The sequence below is a fragment of the Rattus rattus genome, chromosome 1, assembly GCF_011064425.1.
Source record: "Rattus rattus isolate New Zealand chromosome 1, Rrattus_CSIRO_v1, whole genome shotgun sequence".
NCBI lineage: Eukaryota > Metazoa > Chordata > Mammalia > Rodentia > Muridae > Rattus > Rattus rattus.
This window is the reverse complement of record NC_046154.1, coordinates 153,713,283-153,733,607: the sequence shown is the minus strand read 5'-3', so window position 1 is coordinate 153,733,607 and position 20,325 is coordinate 153,713,283. Positions and strand designations below refer to the sequence as shown.

General features: G+C 54.2%; 1 protein-coding gene and 1 long non-coding RNA gene across 2 annotated transcripts; one reads left to right on the top strand and one right to left on the bottom strand.

Moving 5' to 3' along the window:
• Positions 1-289: 289 nt before the first annotated feature.
• On the bottom strand, positions 290-13,875 carry Pias4 (protein inhibitor of activated STAT 4). Its single transcript, XM_032907355.1, is given in 13 exon segments — positions 290-1,160; positions 1,162-1,210; positions 1,213-1,395; positions 1,473-1,603; positions 2,674-2,834; positions 2,917-2,990; positions 4,096-4,201; positions 4,308-4,436; positions 4,523-4,613; positions 4,833-4,874; positions 5,136-5,220; positions 10,146-10,551; positions 13,738-13,875. Coding segments are annotated over 13 exon segments (1,518 nt in total). The 5' UTR covers positions 13,765-13,875; the 3' UTR covers positions 290-1,126.
• A 1,103-nt stretch (positions 13,876-14,978) lies between these two features.
• On the top strand, positions 14,979-17,502 carry LOC116904549. Its single transcript, XR_004388341.1, has 3 exons — positions 14,979-15,197; positions 16,151-16,384; positions 16,919-17,502. It is a non-coding gene; the product is annotated as an uncharacterized LOC116904549 (long non-coding RNA).
• Positions 17,503-20,325: the final 2,823 nt, after the last annotated feature.

Here is a 20,325-nt window from a genome sequence, read left to right as displayed (position 1 = left end):
AGTATTACTCCAGTGTATTTTCTACACAATTTTTTGTCAGAGTTCAAATTTCTGTGTGGGAGGGTACTCACACTGGGCCCACCCAAATTGCTTGTGCGTAGGTACACAGATCAGAGGCCAACCCTTTTGTTTGGCTATCCCTGCCACCATTTTCCTGCTAATGATGAGGCTCAACAGTGTCTGGCTGCTCAACAAGCAGTCCCCTGGGCTAATTGACCCACTGCACAGCTCCTAGGGAGAACTAGCCTGGGCTACAGAGAAACCACAGATGGTCAGAAGCCAGACCGGCTACTCTTCGTTCTTTTTTTTTTATTTGCATTTTTAAAAAACAATTAAATTAGAATACAAATATTAGAAAAGAGTGCCGTGTGGCTGGCCAGGGCCCCGGCCTCCCAGCGAGTTCATGCGGTGACACCGCCAGGCCGCCCAGCTCCAGACCGGACCCGGTATTGCTTCCTGACAGAGTCGGGTGGGGAGGGCGGCAGGATGCCCCGAGGTCTGCCTGGCAGCGGGGCGTTGGAAGAGCGAGGCTCCCGAGGGTAAGGAGGCAGCCGGGGAGCCTCATGCCGCGGGCCACACAAGAGCAGAGCGACAGCGCCCAAGCCCGCGGCCGGCTGCCCCATGGGGAAGTTAACCTGAATGAATTGGAGTTACCGAGGTAGCTGGCTAGAAACGACACCCCCCCATGCCACCCGGGTCTGCCGCCGCGCCCGGCCCCGGGACACCACGTTATTGCACATTGTGGCCGCCGTCCCCGGCCCGCCGCCCCACCATGGCTTCTCAACTAAAACTGCTTGCGACCAGGCCAGCACTCCGGGGTCAGGGCTCGGCCTCAACGCAGGGAGCGGGGACAGCCGCCGGCCGCTGTCCAGTGTCCGAGGTCCCCGCGCCCTGCGGGCTGATCCGGGAGGTGGCGTGCAGGCTGCCGGCCTGTGTAAGTGTTTATTTTCTCTTGTTTTTTTTTTTTGTTTGTTTGTTTGGTTTTTTTTTTTTTTTTGTCATTTTACTTTTTTTTTAATCCCCCCGAGAGGAGAGTCCAGAAGTACAGGAGCCGGGAGCCGGGGAGGGGTGGGCGAGGGAATGATGGACGGGAGCGGCTCCCGCCCTCCAGCGCCCCGCAGCGGCGTCAGCAAGCGGGCACCAGTCCCTTCTGAACGGGCACGGCGCTTCGGCCGGGGGCCCTCGCCATCGTCCTCATCGCCGTCCTCCCCTCATCCTCATCTTCTGAGGGCCGACAGCTGTCCAGTGTGAGGTCCACCACGTCTGCGCCTGTCTTGCCGTTCTCCAGGCCACCCGCCGCCCCCGCCCCGCCGCCGGCGCCGCCTGGGCCACCCAGGCCACTTCCCATGCCCGGGGTGCTGGAGGCTGGTGCGAGCCCGTTGGCGTCCGAGGTGCCTGTGGGGACAGGGCAACAGTGCTCAGCCGCCCTGCGTGGCTGGCGCGGTTTGGCGGATGCTGTTTGGGGGACTCACCTAGCACCAGGATGGGGCCCTGTGGGCTGCAGCTTGGTTCCTTCTCTGCACGTATTGGGCGCCATGAACCTTCCGCCAGGAACTCAATCTCATCTGCGTCCTCACACTCACTCAAGATCTTCGACAGCAGCCTGTGGGCACCAGAGTGGACAGGTCTGGGCAAAGGCACAATGTGCACTCTGCCCGGTGCCCCATACGCCTGGAGAATTCACTCCTATACATTCTGAGGCCCTGTGGGCTGAACAGATCTCTTACTGACTTCCCACAGCACACGTCTGGGATCATGTCGGCCAACAACAGGAGCTTCTCTCCAGGAGGTCCCTGGCTACACTGGGGTGGTGGCACAGGGCTCCACCAAGGGCAAAGGCACCTGCTGAGCCTGCCAGCCCTGGCTACTGCCGGCCTGGAGCTTAGGGGAGGGAGGGCTTGCTGCAGAAGAACGGACCGCAGCTGGGCTGAAAACAGAGGGCAATTGAGTCCAGCCCACATGCCCAGTCCCAGAGCGCTCACTCCACCCAAGGCTAGAGCTGGTCAGGGAAGTGGCCATCTGCAGGCTGGGGAGCTGGGCTGGTGGCTGCTTCAAGAGCCCCTGTCTCACTAGGAGCATGGCAGATCAAAGGCTGTGACCTCTGGGAGGAGCCAGGCTTGAATGGCAGGTTGGGGGTGGTAGTGCATTCAAGTCCCTCTTCCCAGCCCAAGGACAGACAGAGGTGCCCCCACCCCCAAGTGGTTCTGAGGGCCTCAGTTCTTTGTCCAGGCTCTGGGGACACAGAAGTGTGGCTGGCACCTGGCAGGAGCCTCAGGTATGGCAGACAGCAGACTCAGTGTTCTGAGTAGAGAGCTAAAACATCCCAAGGGAAGGAGCAGCACCCTCCCTCTATGCTATGGGACAGGTTCCTGCCTGTCTTGCCCTCCCCACATAGAAGCCATATCTGCAGGTGACCACTGGCAAAGACTGGGAGCTCAGGGTCACATGCACAGGGGACCTAGCAGCCTGAGGCTGCGACAGAATGACCCTCTCCACAGCAAAGGCTCCAATAATCTTGCAACAGAGGCCACAGACTACGGGCTTAGAGCAGGGGAGTCAGGCAACCAGCTGGCTAGCTGGTGTCTCCAGTGCAGAGCTTGGCTCTCTTCTCCGTGACACACCCCAAACACAGCAGTGTTCAGCCTGGAGTGGCCCAGACCAGGCCAGACTCACCCATCTATGATGAGCTGGTCATAAGCTGCGGGCTTGTCACACACAGGGCACATCCACGTGGGCTTCTTCTCATTCATTTGTAGGTAGAACACGGCGTCAAAGCACTGCAGGTGTGCGCAGGTCTCTGCACGGCAGGGCACCGAGAGCCGCATCTTCACCAGCTTGGAGAGCAGACAGATAGGATGTGAGGACACTGCTATCCCAGAATGACCACCCACGTGGCTGGGGACAGATGGGACTCACTGGACAGATGAGGGACACTCGCACTCCGGTAGTAGCAATCTCGCTGTCAGGGTCTAGGCGAAGCTTCTCCTTGACTATGTGAGGTGACAGAGGGGATGGGGACTGTCAGACAGCAGGCTCTCTCCACAGCTGAAGGAGACTGCAGGTCTCATGTAGGCCAGGCTGGCCTCAAGCTCCTGATTGCCTGCTTGGAAAGTCACTTCCAGCCAGCCTGAACCCCACAAATCCCGATGCATCCCACAGAAAGGCCCTAGGGGCTCCCACACCTGCTGAGGCTCTGCTAGGTAGCATGTCATTTCTGGAAAGATCCAAGAGGCACAGCTTCCCTGAGGCCATACAGATATGTTGTGGCAACATCACAGCCCTGAGGGGTCAGCTGAGAATACCACTGAGATGGCACAGAACCTGTAGCGTCAGGCCAGCAAAAGCTTTTTCTTAAGCCTTGTGACCTGTCGAACACTGACCAGGCCCATGTACACAGGGTGCACCTGTGACTTTGCTGTCCCAACCCTGGTTAACAAACAATAGAGCTGGTAGCCTTGGCCTGCAAAGCCTGCAAAGCAAGCCTTCAATTGCCCAGGTAGGACAACTCCAGCAGGCCTGGGCCCCCTCCTCCCAGCTAGGGGGTCATGATAGCACCCTCCTCAGAACAGACTGGAACTTGGCCAGGCCAACCCCAGCTGAGACGGGAAACAACAGGCCTGAATGCCCCCAAGGCAGCTGAGGCCTGCCCTGCAAAGGAATGTCCACTGGGGAGGTCCAGAGCCAGGGAGGTTGGGTGGGCACTGTGGGGTCTTAAGCCTTTTGCAGGGGCCATGTCTTCAGAACTACACTGTCTGTCTCAACTTAAAAACACCCATCTTGGCTGGGCGATGCTGACAGACTCCTTCAATTTCAGCACTTGGGAGGCAGAGGCTAGCCTGGTCTAGAGAGCAAGTTGCAGGACAGCCGGGGCTACTATACAGAGTATCCCTGTCTCAAAAGAACAATGCCATCACCTGTGTCCCACCGTCCTGCCGCTCATCATGCTCTGCCCACAGACCAGGGCCTAAAACCCCACGGCAAGGGCCAGGACCTGGACCCCAGCCTGGCCTTGCATCTTTGCCCCACATCTGTCACTGCACACCCTAGCAGGAGGTCCCAGCAGGCACAGCAAGGCCTGGAGGCCCTTCCACTCACCCAGAGCCTTGCAGAGCTCAGGATGCTTCACCCCAATCGTCTTCAACCTCTGTAGCAGGTCTGAGGAGGTCAGCTGTCGAACCAGGTACAAAGCCACAGAGTAGCTCTGTGGACAGAGAGGCTGTGTCAGGGCAGCAATGTGGAAGGATGGGGTGCTGGGCATAGGATGGACAGGGAGACATGAGGCAGTTGGGTGCTAGGCCAGGGCTCACCTTGCCATAGTTGCCCCAGGTAACAGTAATGCGGTTGGTGGCCGAGGACAGATACATGAGGTGGGTAAGGTTGATGGGGCGGCAGGGCCTCTTGGGTTCCACACCAGGCTTGTTGGAGGGATAGTAGCCCTGTGGACAGAGCTATACTCAGCCCCACCAGGTCCCCATTCCTGCTTGGTGTCTATGTCACCCCGCTCCCAGGCTGCCCCACTCACCGGCACTGAACAGTAGCTGTGGTTGACTTTCACAGCGATGTTGGGTGGGTACTGGTCCTCCTGTGGACAGCTGGTGTCAGAGTAACAGATCCTAGGGAGACAGCAGGATATGGGGCTGTGGGGGAACATGAGACACAGTGGGGCTGTGGGAGTTCATGGGACACAGGGGTGGGGCTGTGGGGACACACAGCCAAAGAGAGAGAACTGGGAAGGCCTGTGCAATGAGAGCAGATGGTGGCAGTACAGGACAGCTTGTTGGGGTTGCTGCAGGTCGGGGTAGGGCGTGGCTTGCTCTCTCGCTGGCTCGTACCTCAGTACCACCTGCACTGCTTTCACTCCAGGCTGCAGCTCCCTGTGGGCAGGGCAGGAGCAGAGTCAGTGGCAGCATAGGCCACCCAGGGGTCCTTCTCTTGGTTACCAGCTAAGTGGTCATAGAACCCACCCACCCCAGCTTGACCTCTGCCTTGGCAAACAAGGCAGGGACAGCCCAGGCTCACCCACACCCATGGCACCCAAGGGTCTCTGGGCTTCGTCTGATGACGTGCGTGCCTGGGGAGCCCCTGGCATGGAGGAGGAAGAACTGGGAGAGGCTCCGGAGCCTGCTGGGCCCCACCTGGAGTTGCGGATCATCTCCACCTGCCTAGGGGTCAGCGCGAAGATGCACGGGCTCTCTTGCAGCTTCTCAGCACTCTGTGGGACTGAACACACGTGGGTCAGGCAGCCTAGCTTGACAGAGGCCACCCCCTTCACCTGAGACTCTAGTGACATGTACTGGCCTTGCCCATTCTGGAACCTCCCCCCACCCCCAGCCATGTAGCCCAAAGGCGGAGGGGTAGCCACGTGTATCTGTGGGCCACTGTTCTGTCTGCACGGGCTCCACAACAGCATGCTGGCCTACGGGGCGGGAGCCCAGCAGGGGGCTCTTACTTGCTGTGGCCACAGCAGGCCTAAGGAAAAGGAGAAGAGGCAGTACTGGCACCTGCCGCCCAGTGTGCAGGAGGCCGGAGCAGAAGGATCTTGGGTTCAAAAACCTGCCTGGACTCCAGGTGAGTCTGAGCCCCAAGGGCACAGCAGTGGGGAACAGGCCTATAGCTCCACCCAGCTCTGCAAAATCAGCCACCGTCCCTGCCAGGTAGCATTGTCTGAACAGCCGCAGGACCTGGTTTATGAGAACAGCTGATGCTGGGTGTGATTGGCCTGGAACCTTCTGACCAGAAGGCTGTGTTGTTGCCTGTGCCACATACTGAGTACAGGCAGATTCCGACCTGGGGTGGAGTGGCTGGGGTGAGGGGATTGTCTCACATACAGAAAGAGCCATGGGCCCCTGGGTGACAGCAGGCTGCATGCAGAATGCTGCAGGGCCCGAGGGAGAGCTGAGACCAGGGCTGCCTGGGCCACTCAGGGCTGCCTACCTGCAGCCATCGTCCAAGGGAGGGTGAAACAAGTCCAGCAGGACCATGGCAGACACCTGAGGTGGCAGTGGCTGGGTAGGAGATAGGAGTCCCATCCTCCAGCAGCCAGGCTTATCCCACCCATGCCTGCAGGAACCACAGGCTGCCCCCACCCCACACTGAGGGCTGGCTCTCCAGGGCAGCACCAGCCTTGAACTGAACCCTTCCTGGAGGCCTCATCAGACCCACCCAGTTTTATGGCCTTTGCACCAACTGTGGCTCTCACTTTATAGCCCAGGCTGGCCCTGAACCTGCAACCCTCCTCTAATAAGTTGATGTGATGTCTGTCCTATACAACAGTGTCTGAGGGCCTGATCAAACTGTCCAGGCGTGGTGGCCCACACTTAATCCCAGAGGCAGAGGCAGGGAATCTCTGTGAATTCCAGGACAGCCAGAGTTCCACAGAGAAACCTTACATCAAAAGAAAACCAAGGGGTTGGGGATTTAGCTCAGTGGTAAAGCACCTGCTTAGCAAGTGCAAGGCCCTGGGTTCGGTCCTCAGCTCCAAAAAAAAAAAAAGAACCAAAACCAACTGCACACCGCCAGTTCGGAATGAGGTGGGGTGAGGGCAGCCTGGGCTACCCAGCAGCCTGCCTCCTTCCCTCCCGACCACTCTCACTTTCTCTCTGGCCTCTACAGCATGGGTTTTAGGTGGAGGACCACACCATGGACACTGCACATGGGCAGGGCAAACACAAACTCTGTGGGGGAACCCACAGACCGCCTCTGCCTGGCCTTGGAAGACGATGCCCAGGATCTTCACTGTCGTGTGGTCTACGTCTTGTGCACTCCAGGGTGGAGGCAGGCAATGGGAACCCAATAGAGAGTAGGACTACCCAGGACCAGCTCTGGGTATCCCTAAGTCCCTCGAGACAATGACACAATTGCCACTTCATCCAGGGGCTACAGGGGATAAGTGGCCTCCTCACCAGACGGTCTCACTGTGTAGCCCTGGCTGTCCTGGAACTTGCTCTGTAGACCAGGCCTGCCTCTGCCTCCTGAGCGCTGGACTAAAAGCATACACCACCACCTGGCTAAAGTGATGGGCATTTAATGCAGGACTATCTGATTGCACTAGCAGTGCCAAGGCCAAAAGTGGGGCCCAATCTGCCTCAGGCCAGCCATGGCAGCAGCGTGCTGGGCACGATCACCTAGGTACCATCAGGTCCAGTTCCACACAGCTGCCCTCGCCCACTACAAAGGTCCTGAGTTAGGGGTCGGCAGGGAGCAGAACTGACTGAGGACAGAGTGGCACTCAGCACCACTGTGGGACTAACGGCTAGGTGGGGATGTACCTAGCCACAGAGGAGCACAGCCTGTGCCCCGGGGGTGGGCAGGACCAGTGTACCCTGCTCATCCGTGCTGCTGTCCTGCCCCAAATCCGTGATTTGAGCCAGCCAGGCCCAGCCTGGGTGTCAGACAGCAAGGGTGGTGGTGGATGCAGGGGTGCCTGCCGATCAGTGCAGCAGTGGGGAAGTACAAACAGGATCAGAGGGTCAAGATCATTTTTGTTATATAACAAGCTGGGCCAGCCTGAGCTACCTGAGACCCTGCCTCAAAATACCACAAAAAATAAACACCCAAAAGGTAAAGTGCAACAGATAAAGGTAGTGTTGAAAGCCAGCTATGGTGGAGGAGACGTTATATGGGCAGGCATTGGGGAGCACCCGTAACGACTGACCAGGAAAGGCCTGGGGTGGGTAATGAAGGAGAGTCAGTGTGGGAGGCTGAGGTATAGCCTGTGCCAAAGCCCTGCTGACAGAACCAGGCAGGTTTTCCCAGTGTCCTCTGAGGATGACGCGGGGTGGACCTCTATTCACAGCACTGTCGGGGCTGGAGCTAGAAGACCATAAGTGCCAGGGCAGCCTGGGAACTGACCCATGAGGACATCAAGGGGAAGTAGCAGGGGCTAAAGAGGCTGATGTCCCATGAGCCCGAGGATCATGGGTCCCCTAGCCCTGGCCACGTCCTCAAGTCTAGAGCCCCCATCACTCTTTACTACCATAATGGCTTCATTCCATCTAGATGACCTCTAGGAAGCCCTCCAACTGCTCAAAGGACACACGGCCCTAGGGCAGGCAACACCAGCTCCATGATACCTCCTTCTCCACCCAGTCCCACACCATCCTCACTTCTGCCTGGACCCCCAGGTCTCGAGTCCTGAGTCAGTGCTGCTGTGGGCAGCAACTGCTATCTATCAGGGCCTGCCTATCCTGGAAGTGGGGGAGAAACCAACATGGACCCTCAGACAAACAGGGGTACAGCCTAGTGGAAAGGGAATCAATCTGGGGGCTAGCTCAGGCTGCTGTGTGTCCTTGGGTGAGTCCCTTGCTCTCTCTGGTTACTGGCTGTCCATGTGCCCTGGTCTCCAGCTGGTCTCTCCCTCCTTTTCCCCTCCCCCTCCCGGTGCTCAGGTGACATATGGGTTCAGTCCGACTGTGTCTGGGGCCATGCTGGGAGGGTCTAGGCCAGGGCTAAGGAAGCCTGTGAAATCTTGGGCTTTGGAATTTGAGAAGTCACAGCCTAAGACCCAGGATCAGCACCCTTATCGAGCAGCCCCTCAGGGTGTGGGGACCCTGGGAGGGGGTGCCCTGGTGAGAGGCAGGCGGGCAGGCTAGATCTCTTTGTTCAAGTCGCTGGTATACAGGGGAGCATGCTCTCCCGGAGATCAGGTGACCGAGGTCCCTGGGGGGTAGGGGCACAGTGATGCATTGTGGGGCAGAGTGACGGCTGGCTTGCTCGGCAGGAAGGAAGCCTGTCATGCAGGCGGGGAGGCCAGGGGCCAACCTCTTGGCACTTAGGTCTCCCTCAAGATGACACCCAGTCAGCTTGGCCCCAAGGCTCCTGAGAGCTATGGAGACTTTCAGGGGGGCAAGCTTGTGGCACTTGGAGCATGACAGGAAGGGCAGGGTGGGCAGACTGGGGGCTCTGCCTAGAAGCCCCCATCAGCATCGTAGGTTTCAAGAGAAGGGTGGAGCCTCAGTAAGGGGATGGGGCCTCTAATCACAGAAAAGTCCTGGACCATGCCAGAGGGCACAACCACTGCTGTCCATTGTCCTTCCTCCAGCAGCCCCAATTTAAACACAGCCCCCCACCCCTACCCCACACCAGTCCCAGGATAGGAGGACATGGCCTTGCTACAGTAGAAGAGTGCTACCCAGGCTGAAAGGAAGTGGGGAGGCCCCTGAGCACCACGTGGTGTCAACAGAAGGCACTGCCCATCTCTGAACCAGCCCAAGTACTGGGGTCCAACCTCTGGGCTTTCACAGAGGCAGGCAGGATGGAGAATGTGGCATTAGGATGTTGGGAGAACCCGAGAAAGTCCCAGGACCTTCTAGGTACACAGCTCAGGGCAGCCTCTGTGGCCACAAGCCCACTTGGCAGTGCGCAGAACACCAGGCGCTGTAGAGGGTTCGGAGGCCATCCATGCCTCAACAGGGAGGATGGGGTCTGACCGACCAGTCTATGACCTGGTACCCTGAGAACTTGGAACTTAACATCTATTTTTCTTTTTCTTTCTTTTCTTTTAAAAATCAGGGTCTGGGGGCTGGAGAGATGGGTCAGTGGTTAAGAGCATTCATTGCTCTTCCCGAGGTTCTGAGTTCAAATCCCAGCAACCACATGGTGGCTCACAGACATGAGTAATGGGATCTGATGCCCTCTTCTGGTGTGTCTGAGGACAATAGTGTACTCATATACATAAAATAAATAAATAATTCTTTTTTTTTTTTTTTTCCGGGGCTGGGGATCGAACCCAGGGCCTTGCGCTTCCTAGGCAAGCGCTCTTCCACTGAGTAAATAATTCTTTAAAAACAAAATGTCATTTAAAAAAAAAAAAAAAATCAGGGTCTGTTTGCCCAGGCTAGCCTCAAAATCATGGCAATCCTCTTGCCTCAGCCAACTAAGTGGGGGATGAAAGGTTATGCATGCTAGTGAATGCTTGGCTCACTTTTCAACCTACGCCCTCAGCCACACCCTCTGAGGTCTTAGTCTGCAGCCCAGTCTAGCCCCTAAGTCTGCAGCCCAGTCTAGCCCCTAAGTGATGAGGAGGCCAGGATGTGCTGCCCTGCCTCCCACGCCATGTGCTTTAAGCTACTAGGTTTGGGGAGGCTGGTCATGGGGCACAGTGCTGAGACTGCTTTGGGGGTCTCGGGACACTGCCCACCACTCACCCAGCTCAGTGGGCTTCAGCAACTCGTCCAGCATGTTGAAGAAAGGCAGCTTTACCAGGCGTACTTCCGGCTTAAGGGCCTTGGTGGGCAGGCGCCCCAGTCCATTCAAGTACTTCCCGTACAGCACGGGGTAGTCCACGGTGGGTCCTGACAGGGGAGTCCTGGGCATGGAGTGTAGTGCCAGGGGATCCAGAGGCCGTGGCGCCTGTGGGCCGGGCTCTGCGCTCTTCTTGGCATAGCGAGTCTCATACAGCTCTTTGATCTTCTTGAAAAGCTCCGGGCTACAGTCAAACTGCACCAGCTGCAAGGCCCTGGTCACCAGCTCATGCTTCAGCCCGCTCTTGCTACGACCTACAAAGCCCAGCAGCATCTGCAGGTCTGACACTCGGAAGCTCATCACCATGTTCTGCAAAGGGGAACCACAGCAGCTCTCAGGGATTTGATCTTCTAACCTGCATCTCCCCTCGCCCCACAGCTCCCTTCCTGCTTCCTAAAAGTGCTGTTCCAGAGTAGGTATGGCTTGCTAGTCTCAGGCAAGGACCCTGGGCACCACAGGCGGAGACAGGTCTTCCAATAAGGCACCCTGGATTCTGCCCTTGGTTTTTAGCCAACCATGCCAGGAGTACCCCCCAAGGCACCACCAGGGTACCCAGGAACAGAATGGGTGCACATGAGAACAGCCAAACTAAGCAGTGACCTAGCTAATGACAAGGTGACACAAATGGGCAGGCCTAAGAATGCACCTATGGGATGCTTCAGGCAAAAAGAAACCAACCAGAGCATAAGGGGATTCCAGAGCATGACCCAGGCCCTCTGGCAGGACACCTGCACTCAAGACAGTTGATGGCTGCGGGCATGGCAGGGCCCCACAGATAGAAGGACTGGGCATCCCTGACAGGTCAGCTGGGTCCAGGGCCTCTTGTGTTAAGTCCTGATTCTGGTCTCCACTGAATGAAGAGTGGAGGTAGAAAGGGACTTCCACAGAGCTGGGACACATACCCCAAGTAGCATGAGGAGACAGTCAGGTGACCCAGTCTGTGAGCCCCAAAGAAACCTGTAAAGCAATACAGAAAGCCCACCTGACCAGCCCAGGAGTCTGGGATCTGTCCCATTGGATGTCCACCTGGTCACTTGGGCACTACCTAACATGGCCCTTGGGACCAAAAGCAGTGTCCTAGGGAGTTCCGAAAAATACCTGAGATCTGGGGTACCAGCTACTGCAGCATGACTTAAGTACTCCTGGTATTACAGGGTGGGCTGGAGTTTGACATGGTTACTACCAAGCTTCCCAGACCTCTGGAGGATTGTAGGGAAGCCTGGACTCTCCAGGGACTCTAGGGTATTTGGCCCTTGGGCACACCTAATGTGGCCTTCACTTCCTCCTGCACGCAGGGACGAACAACACATAGTTAGCACATTTGTACCCAAACCCTCACAACTCAGGAGAGGTAAGTAAGGTAGGAGCCCTCGGTGGTTCAGTCAGAGCAGGGGCTTTGTGGCCCCAGTGGGTACCAGGAGCTCCATCACCGAGGATGCATGGCAGCATGAGAGCAGCCAGGTCGCTACCATATGGTCTGGGTCAGGTTTCTTAGCAGCTGCCATGGCCCAAGCAGCCTGCTAAGGAACAGCAGGGCGTCGGACAGGTGCAGGAAGAAGCCTACATCCATCGTCCGGAGTGCACTTCCCGCCCTGGCACAGACTGCAGCATCAGCGCCATGACTTCTGGAGCCTTCAGCCGGGGTGTGATGTAGAACGACAGCCCAGACACAGACACAAGTGGCTGCACTCAGCTGTGTCACTAGCCCAGGGTCTTCAGAAAGCTGAGATACACAAGGGCAAAAGGTTGAAGGCTTCACTCCAAGCCTGTGGCAGGGACCACTCATCTGCAGGATGATAGAGCGTGGTCCATTCATTCACAAACACCACAATCGCCTCCTGGAAGCCCCAGTGGACCTCAGAAGACAGAATCTCTGGCCTGTTGTGACAGGCTGGAGGATAGCTACAGGAGAAGTGGAAGTACTACCATCAAACTTCAAGCACTGTGAGGGCCATGACAGGAGCCCCTCTGGATCATTTCAGAGCTGCAAAGAAGGGACAAGTTCACCTAACTAAGGTGGAGGAACGGTCTAGCTGGCAGAGGGTCAGCAACTTTTATTTCAAGGATCTAGACAGCAAAGAAGCAATTACAGTCCTTATCACTGAGGGGGGAGGTGGGTACAGAGGCATTGGCCTCCCCCAATGTTCTAAGGATGCTACAAGAGGGACTTCAAGCAGTAAAACTGGGTCCCAGACCCACAGTTCACATGTACCCATCTCAAAGTTCTGTTCCCCAAGAGTTTATGTAAATGGTATAGATGTTGGGTGAGTGAACAGGGGGGAAGATGGGTACACTTTTTAAAAATTTTTTGGAGACAGGGTTTCTCTGTGGAGCCCTGGCTGTCCAGGAACTCACTTTGTAGACCAGACTGGATTTGAACTCAGGGAGATCTCCCTGCCTCTGTCTCCTGAGTCCTGGGATTAAAGGCATGTACCACCACACCCGGAGTGCACTTTTTATTCAGAGTCTCTAGAATCATTCTAAGGGTCCTGGTGGGGAGGGAAGAACCATGTAACAAAAGAGACAGGAAAGGAGGGTGGGCAAGTCAGGATCTTATTGGTAGGAAGATGCTTGAGGAGGACTGAGGGGCTGGAGCCTTGGCAGGGAGACAGCGTGGAACTGGATGAAAGCTAAGCCAAGCTGTACTCCGGGAAGGTTTAATGGGGACTCAAGTTGGGTAAGAAGGTCAGAGCCCTGGTACCTTAGTGCAGAAATGGGAGAAACAACCCTAAACAGTGCTCCCCTGGACTCAGTCAAGGTGTCTCGTGGGGATCAATCTGAGGAACACATAAAAAGAAGCGGGTGATGGGTCCAGCGGGCTACACCAGGCAGCAGTAAAACCCTACAAGATGATTCACTAGGATGTAGAGGTTAGAGAGTGAGGCAGGATCATTGGAGGCTGGCAAGTGGGGAGCGGGACTCGAGGGCTGGGTCTCTAAAATGAACTTGGGCACTTATAGTTGGGTTGAGTCTGGAGTCTGACTTATTCAGTAGTGGGAGGTGTCAGTACGGGCCCAGAGAATCAGAGCACTTGTGGAAATCCCTGCAGACCTTCCCCATGCTTGCCTTTAGGGGAGGAAAGAGGGGGGCACCCGGACCTGAGTCCTACTCGTTGCCTTGGAAACCCGATGGAGAAGTCACTGCATTCCTTCGGCTTCCAAGACCACAGAAGGACCCCCACTTCTGTCCCAATGGAGCTCACCCAAAAGAGAGGACAGTGCCTGTTCCCGGGAGGCTGTGTACTCGCAGCCTGTAGGAAACCCAGTTCGGGTCGGTAAAGAAGTGACAGTAGACGGCGGGGACACCCCAGGAGGGTGCTGGCGACCCCGCCCCCGGTCTCCCCGCCCCCCGCCCGCAGGCTCAGCCCGAGTCCTGGTCGCACCCTCGCCAGCCCGCGGCGCCACACCCCGCCCCCCGCCCTCCTAGCTCCCTGAGAGGAGCGGTCCGTACTCCGCCACCCGCCTGTCCCGGCTGGAGCCACTCTCCCTCACTCACTTTGGCCTCCACCAGCTCTGCCGCCATCTTGGCCACTAGCGTCCCCCGCGCCGGGAGGCCCCAGCCGTCGCGTCACGTGAGGGCCCTCGACTGTGGGGCGGGACCTGCGCGAGAGCCAATAAAAGCAAGTGCTGGCTCCTTTCTCCACGCCCCCGCGCCTGAGAGGCGGGAGGAGGCATCGCGCGCACGCGCCCCCAGGAACCACCGCCCGAGGATCTAGCCAATCACAACGGACAATTGCCAAGCCCCGCCCCCACAGTTATTTTTCAAGGCGCTGGCTGCTACCACGCCCACTCGGGGGAGGAGTCTGGGTGCTTAAAGGCATAGCAGCACTTCCCGCCGCCTCATTTCTCTTGCTTCAAAAAAACCGCTAAATTTTTGTATTTGTATTTATTTAGTATGTACATGTGTGAAAGTTAGAGAACAGTCTAGGAAAGTAGGTTCTCTCGTTCCACTGTGTAGGTCCCAGGGATGAACCGGGGATCAGACCTGAGCCATGCGCCCTTTGCCGTGCTCCCTCGCTCTTACTGACCCCACCTTTTCTAGAGAGCACAGGCCGGACCCCCTGCCTCGTTTTCAAATTGGCTTGCGGTGGCAACAATTGTGGGCTTTTAAAATTGTTTTAAAATTTTGTTTTTTGAGACAGGGTCACCATGACGCCCTGGCTCTGTGAAACTCGCTCTGTAGACCAGGCTGGCTTCAAACTCACTGAAATCCGCTTGCTCCTGCTTCCGGAGAACTGGGATTAAAGACAGCCGAACCAAGCCCAGCCTAGTCTCGCTTGTTAAGGGCATAGAAGCCCCTCCAGCAGCCCCCCCCCCTTTTTTTTTTTTGGTTGATCAAGGCCACGCCCACTCTCCTGTGGTCTGTTTTATTTATATATTGTGGGAAACTTGCTCATGTTTTGGTCGTCCAAAGACAATTTAAGGAGTTTATAGTTCCACAATATGGGTTCAGGGAATGGAATTCAGTCATCAGGTTTGGAGACAAACGCGAATGGGTGTGGGTGCACGCGTTCTGAGCCTCCTATGTGGAATTCGGAGGACAATTTGGTGGAATTGCTTCCTCCTTTAACCAGGTGTCACAAAATGAGTCCCGAGGATCGAACTCCTAATAGGCTTGTGGGCAATCACCATTTCTGGGGCCCTGCTTGGCGTCCTAAGTACTCACAAGCCCCACCCAACTCCCAGGATTTCGACGCTTGCACTAAGGCCACGCCCACTTCTAGCCCTGCTCTGGGTTTTTAAGCCCCGGACCGCGCGGCCTTTGCTTCCGTTTCATTGGGAGGACCGGACCGCGCCCACGTCCAGCGCCGGGAGGGTGGTCTTAAAGGTGTATGTTCTTCCGGTTCTGGTGCATTTTATGGCTCTTGTTTACGCTGGCGTTTTTGTGAAGAAAAGGGGGATGAACAGAATGCGGCCGGGCAGGTGTCCCTGTTTCCTTCGAGCGGCAGCTGGCAGGTACAGGGCTCTCGTGGCGATGTAGCGGTGGGGTGCGAGTCTTGTCGGACCTGTACAGTACACATTCTGTACACATTCTGTACACATGCTTGCACATTCTCCCCTTCGCCTTTCGTGTGTGTGAGTGTGAGTGTGTGTGTGTGTGTGTGTGTGTGTGTGTGTGTGTTCAGATCGGTTCTGTGCAAACCATTCATTCAATCCTTACTCTTGTTTCTAACTAAATTGAGAGAGAGCGAGAGAGCGCGCGCGCGAGCGCTCTACCAAGCCTGAGGTCTCACTATAAAAAGCCCCCTGTGACTCCCTAGTACCCACAAGATGTAGAGTGAAAACAGATTTCTTTTGAGAACCAGTCTCATGAAGCTCAGCTCACCTGGTAGCTTCTAGCATCCAAGTGCTGGCTTGACAGGACAGGCGCGGCTCACCCACCACACCTTATTCTGTGATGCTGAGAAAGCTCTCCACCAACCAAACCCAGCCAGCCCCTTTTGTACTCTTGTTTGATTTTTTTTTTAAAGATTTACTTGTTTTATGTATTGTGTGTGTGTGGTTTTTTTCCCCTCTCAGTTTGTCTGTGCACTTGTGTGCATGGTGTCTCCAGAGGTCAGACCCTCTCCGGAACTGGCTACAGATGGTTGTAGGCCACCATGAGGGTGTTTGAAACTGATCCTGAGTCTCGTGCAAGAGTGCTGTAATCTTCGAGCAGTCTCATCTAACTGTCATACACACCCTACCTCTTCTGAGCTGTACTCCCTTTTTTGTTGCTTCTTTTTTTGTTTTGTTTTGTTTTGTTTTGTTTTTTGGAGACACGGTTTCTCTGTGTGGCTCTAGCTGTCCTGGAACTTACTCTGTGTAGCAGGCTGGCCTCAGACTCAGATCCGCCTGCCTCTGCCTCCGTGACACACAGGATGAATGCTGTGACCACCATCCTGGCTTCCGCTTTGTTTTTTGGACAGGTTTTCTCACAGAACCTCTCGTGCATTGGATGTGCTGAATTGGTTACCACTGATGACTTCCCGTCTCTACCTCCCCTTTGCTACAAGGACGGATGAGCCACCATATCTGGATTTTTGCATAGTTTAAGGATTTGAACTTAGATCTGTTATGTGTTCAGCAAACGATTTCCCCACTAAACAACTCTCTGGCTCACCAACATCATTACAGCTTGACAACAACACTTCTCTCAAGAGGTCTGTCTTCCTATTTCCCTTTGTTTTTTTTTTCTTTCTTTCTTTCTTTTTAAAATTGGCCTTTCAAAATGGACTACATTTCCCAGAACTCTGAAGGCACCCAATATCACATGATCATAATCCATCCAATAAGGGGAGTGATGTGTTCTTCCTCTTTTCCTCTTTCCTCCTTGGCCTAGTCTGAGATAAGACAGCGAATACTGGATCTTGAGGAGGAAGGCCATCTTCTAGAGACTTTAAAAGAAGACAGCAACAGTGAACTTATATATAATAAATAAATAAGCTCTGAAGAGATTCTTTTTTTTTTAAAGATTTATTTATTTAATGGAAGTACACTGTCGCTGTCTTCAGACACACCAGAAGAGGGCATCAGATCTCATTACAGATGGTTGTGAGCCACCATGTGGTTGCTGGGATTTGAACTCAGGACCTCTGGAAGAGTAGTCAGTGCTCTTAACCACTGAGCCATCTCTCCAGCCCAGAGATTCTTTTTAATATTTTAATTTTACTGTCTTTTTCTTTCTTCTTTTCAAGACACGGTTTGCCTCGGGAGTCCTAAAACTCGCCTTGTAAACCAGGCTGGCCTCAAACTCAGCTCTGCCTGCCTGCGCCTCCTTTGTGCTGAGATGAAATGCTCCGCCACTGCAGGTTTCCTTTCATTATTTCTGTGTGAATACACTCACATGAGGGCAGTGACCTCGGAGTCCAGAAGAGGGCGCTCCGCCCCTTGTGAGATCCTGGAGATCCACTCTCCTACCTGGATAGCCATCTCCCCATCCCGGGTGGGCCTAAGTTCCATTGCATTTCACCCTATTTTATCACTCTGTGGCTTTTTTCCTTTGTCACATGCACGTACAGGCATTCGTGTATGTGGGGGTCAGAGGTTGGCATCATGTCTTCCTTCATCTATATTTTGTACTTTTTTGAGGAAGAGACGAGAGATTTTTCCGAGGGTCACTGGCAGGCTAGTTTAGCCTCGTGGAATTCCAAGTTCTCCGAGGGCATGCAGAAGATTTTTATGCAAGAACTGGGATTTGAACACAGATTTTCCTGTTTTTATGGCAAGTACTTGACCAACTAAGCTATGACTCAAGCCTTATTTTTTGTTTGATTTTTTTTTTAAATCGTTTATTGGCTCGTATAAGCTACAGTATACTTATATATAATAAATAAATAAATCTTTGGAAAAAAAGCTTTTTTTAAAAAGTCATTTATTTGCTTTATTTATATGAGTGCATTGCCACTGTCTTCAGACACACCAAAAGAGGGCATCGGATCCCATTACAAATGGTTGTAAGAGGGGGCTGGAGAGATGGCTCAGCGGTTAAGAGCACCCGACTACTCTTCCAGAGGTCCTGAGTTCAATTCCCAGCAACCACATGGTGGCTCACAACCATCTGTAAAGAGATCTGATGCCCTCCTCTGGTGTATCTGAAGACAGCTACAGTGTACTTATATATAATAAATGAATAAATCTTAAAAAAAAAAACAAACAAACAAACAAAAAAAAACAAATGGTTGTAAGCCACCACGTGGTTGCTGGGAATTGAACTCAGGACGTCTGGAAGAGCAGACAGTGCTCTTAACCACTGAGCCAACTCTCCAGCCCTACTTCTTTATTCTTACAAGAACCCCGTGAAATTTCACTCGTATTATTCACTCGGATGGCCAGAGACATCCAGTAACTTATCCAAGGTCACATAGCATAGCACATTAAAGCAAGACCAGAATTTAAACCTACATCTTCTCTGACCAAACCTTAAATCTGATTTATCTCAATGTATCATATATTTCTCCCCTTCACGGAGGATAGGCAGACCCGAGCACCATGCAGTTGGTTCGCCCTGCCAGCAGGGACCGCTGTATCACACGCTGTGTCCTCTCCACGCACGCGCAGTGGACCCTTTCTGCGTCTAAGGATCCTATTCCCTGCCGCAACCTTGCCTCGCTCCCGCTCCCGCTCCCGCCTAAACTGATTACTGCAGATCCTGAATGGCTGTCTAGCAGCAAGCTCTGCAGATATTAGATGCCCTGCTTCTGGCCGCATCCCCACAGTCGCCTGTCAATCCCTTTGCCCTGTCTCAGCCCTGAACATTGCCCTGTTCTCTTCCCCTCATTAGCTAGCTTCTAGGAATTTGCCAAGAAGGCCAGCCACTGAGAACAATTCAACTGCTTCTCTCCAAAATGAACTTTAATTACTTAGTCCTGATAGTGGACACTCCTTTAGCCCTAACGCTAGGAGCCCAGAACCAGGGAGAATGTCTGAGATTCCAAGCCAGACCACAATGGTGCCCAGTGAAGCCTTGTCTCGGTTTTGTTTTCAAATACCTTCTATTTAAGTTGGGCGTAGTAGCCCACACCTTTGATTCTAGAAGTTTCAAATCAGAGGCAGGCAGATGTCTTGTGAGTTGAGGCCACCCTGGTCTACATAGTGAGTTTCAGGCAAACCATAGGTAGAGAAGGCCTGTCTCAAAAACTGGTTAGGTCCCCAGCTCTAAAAAAAAAAAAAAAAAAAAAAAAAAAAACCAAAAGTGAAATTACTCCTTTTGAGAGCGAGGGTCTCCTGTAGCCCAGAATGACGGGATCTTCTTGGCCCTTCTTCCACCTGTTTCCTTCCTGGTCCCTGCAGGGTTTGAGATGGCTGGCAGGCAGGCCGGGTACCTGCTTGGTCAATACTCTACCTGCTCAGCTCAGCTCAGCTTGATTGACACTTTGTTTATTATTAATGTGTGCACGATGTCTGTGCCACACATATATGTGGCTCAGAGAAGTTCCCAGAGTGGCTTTGCCTTTCCACTGTGGTTTTGGTGTCAATCTGAGGGTATCAGATTTGTGTTCTCAGTCTTTAGTTTGAGAGAGTATTGCTGGGAAACCAGGGTTGGCTAAGAATTTCCCAGTCTTTCATCTTTGAACACTTTGGAAGAGCAGGCTAGTCCAGCCTCCTCCACCCTCAATCCCCTTTATTTGTTGTTTGTTTATTCATTTATTTTTCTGAGATTAAAGGCATGTGCCTGTTACCACCTGGCCTTTCAACTTTCTCTTTAGGTTTTGAAACAATGTTTCTATATAGCTCAGGCTGGCCTTGAACTCACGTGGCTGAGCATAATCTTGTGCTTCTGTTCCTCCAGTTTCCAGCTGGTGGGATGAGAGACATACACTGCCACCGCCAGTTTATATGAGCTTCTCAGCTGCTAGGAAAATGCTCTATACCCTGGGCCCAGCCCTAGATGGCTCCATCTCTGGGAATATTTGCCCTGTCTCGTTGCAAAGACCCCACTCTCTCTAGAACGAGCTGTCAACGGTCTCTAACACTTCAGGGACCTCTCTGCTCTTCAATAAAATAGACAGACAGACAGACAGACAGACAGATCAGGGTGGAAAATTTCCGACCTTAGCGCGCATGCGCTGGCTGGGGTACCAGTTGACTGGAATGGAGTCAAATACTCTGGTGTAGATGGTCCTTAGTTCTGGAGCTTAGTTCTTGACTGCCACTGCTTGGGTGGCTCCGCGTTCTTACCACTCAACAGACATGTTTCTTGTCACCGGCCTCAGCGGTGCTCTTGTTGAAACTGAGATCACGTTTTAATAAAGCAAACAGAATAAGACCGCAGTGGTGGAGGCGGGTGCAGGTTAATTTTAGAGCCAAGATTCGCAAACCGCATTGCTTAATTTACTTATTTTAGGCTGGGACACCTCCCCTCCTGGAGGAGCCTGGAAGGGAAAGATGTATCCCCTTGCTGAAACTGAGGGAACTTGGAACAAGGCTTCCCCAGGGGAGGTCGTCAGCAAGGGTCGAACGCTGAACAATGAGCATCTATTGTGTGCAGAAGGCTGCGCGCCCAGGGTCAGGCGGGGACAGCCTCGCTCGCGGTCCTGCGGCGCCTCCTGCTGGACGCACGCAGCACTGCCAGTGTGGAAGACTTCCCCTCCCCCCCCCAAAA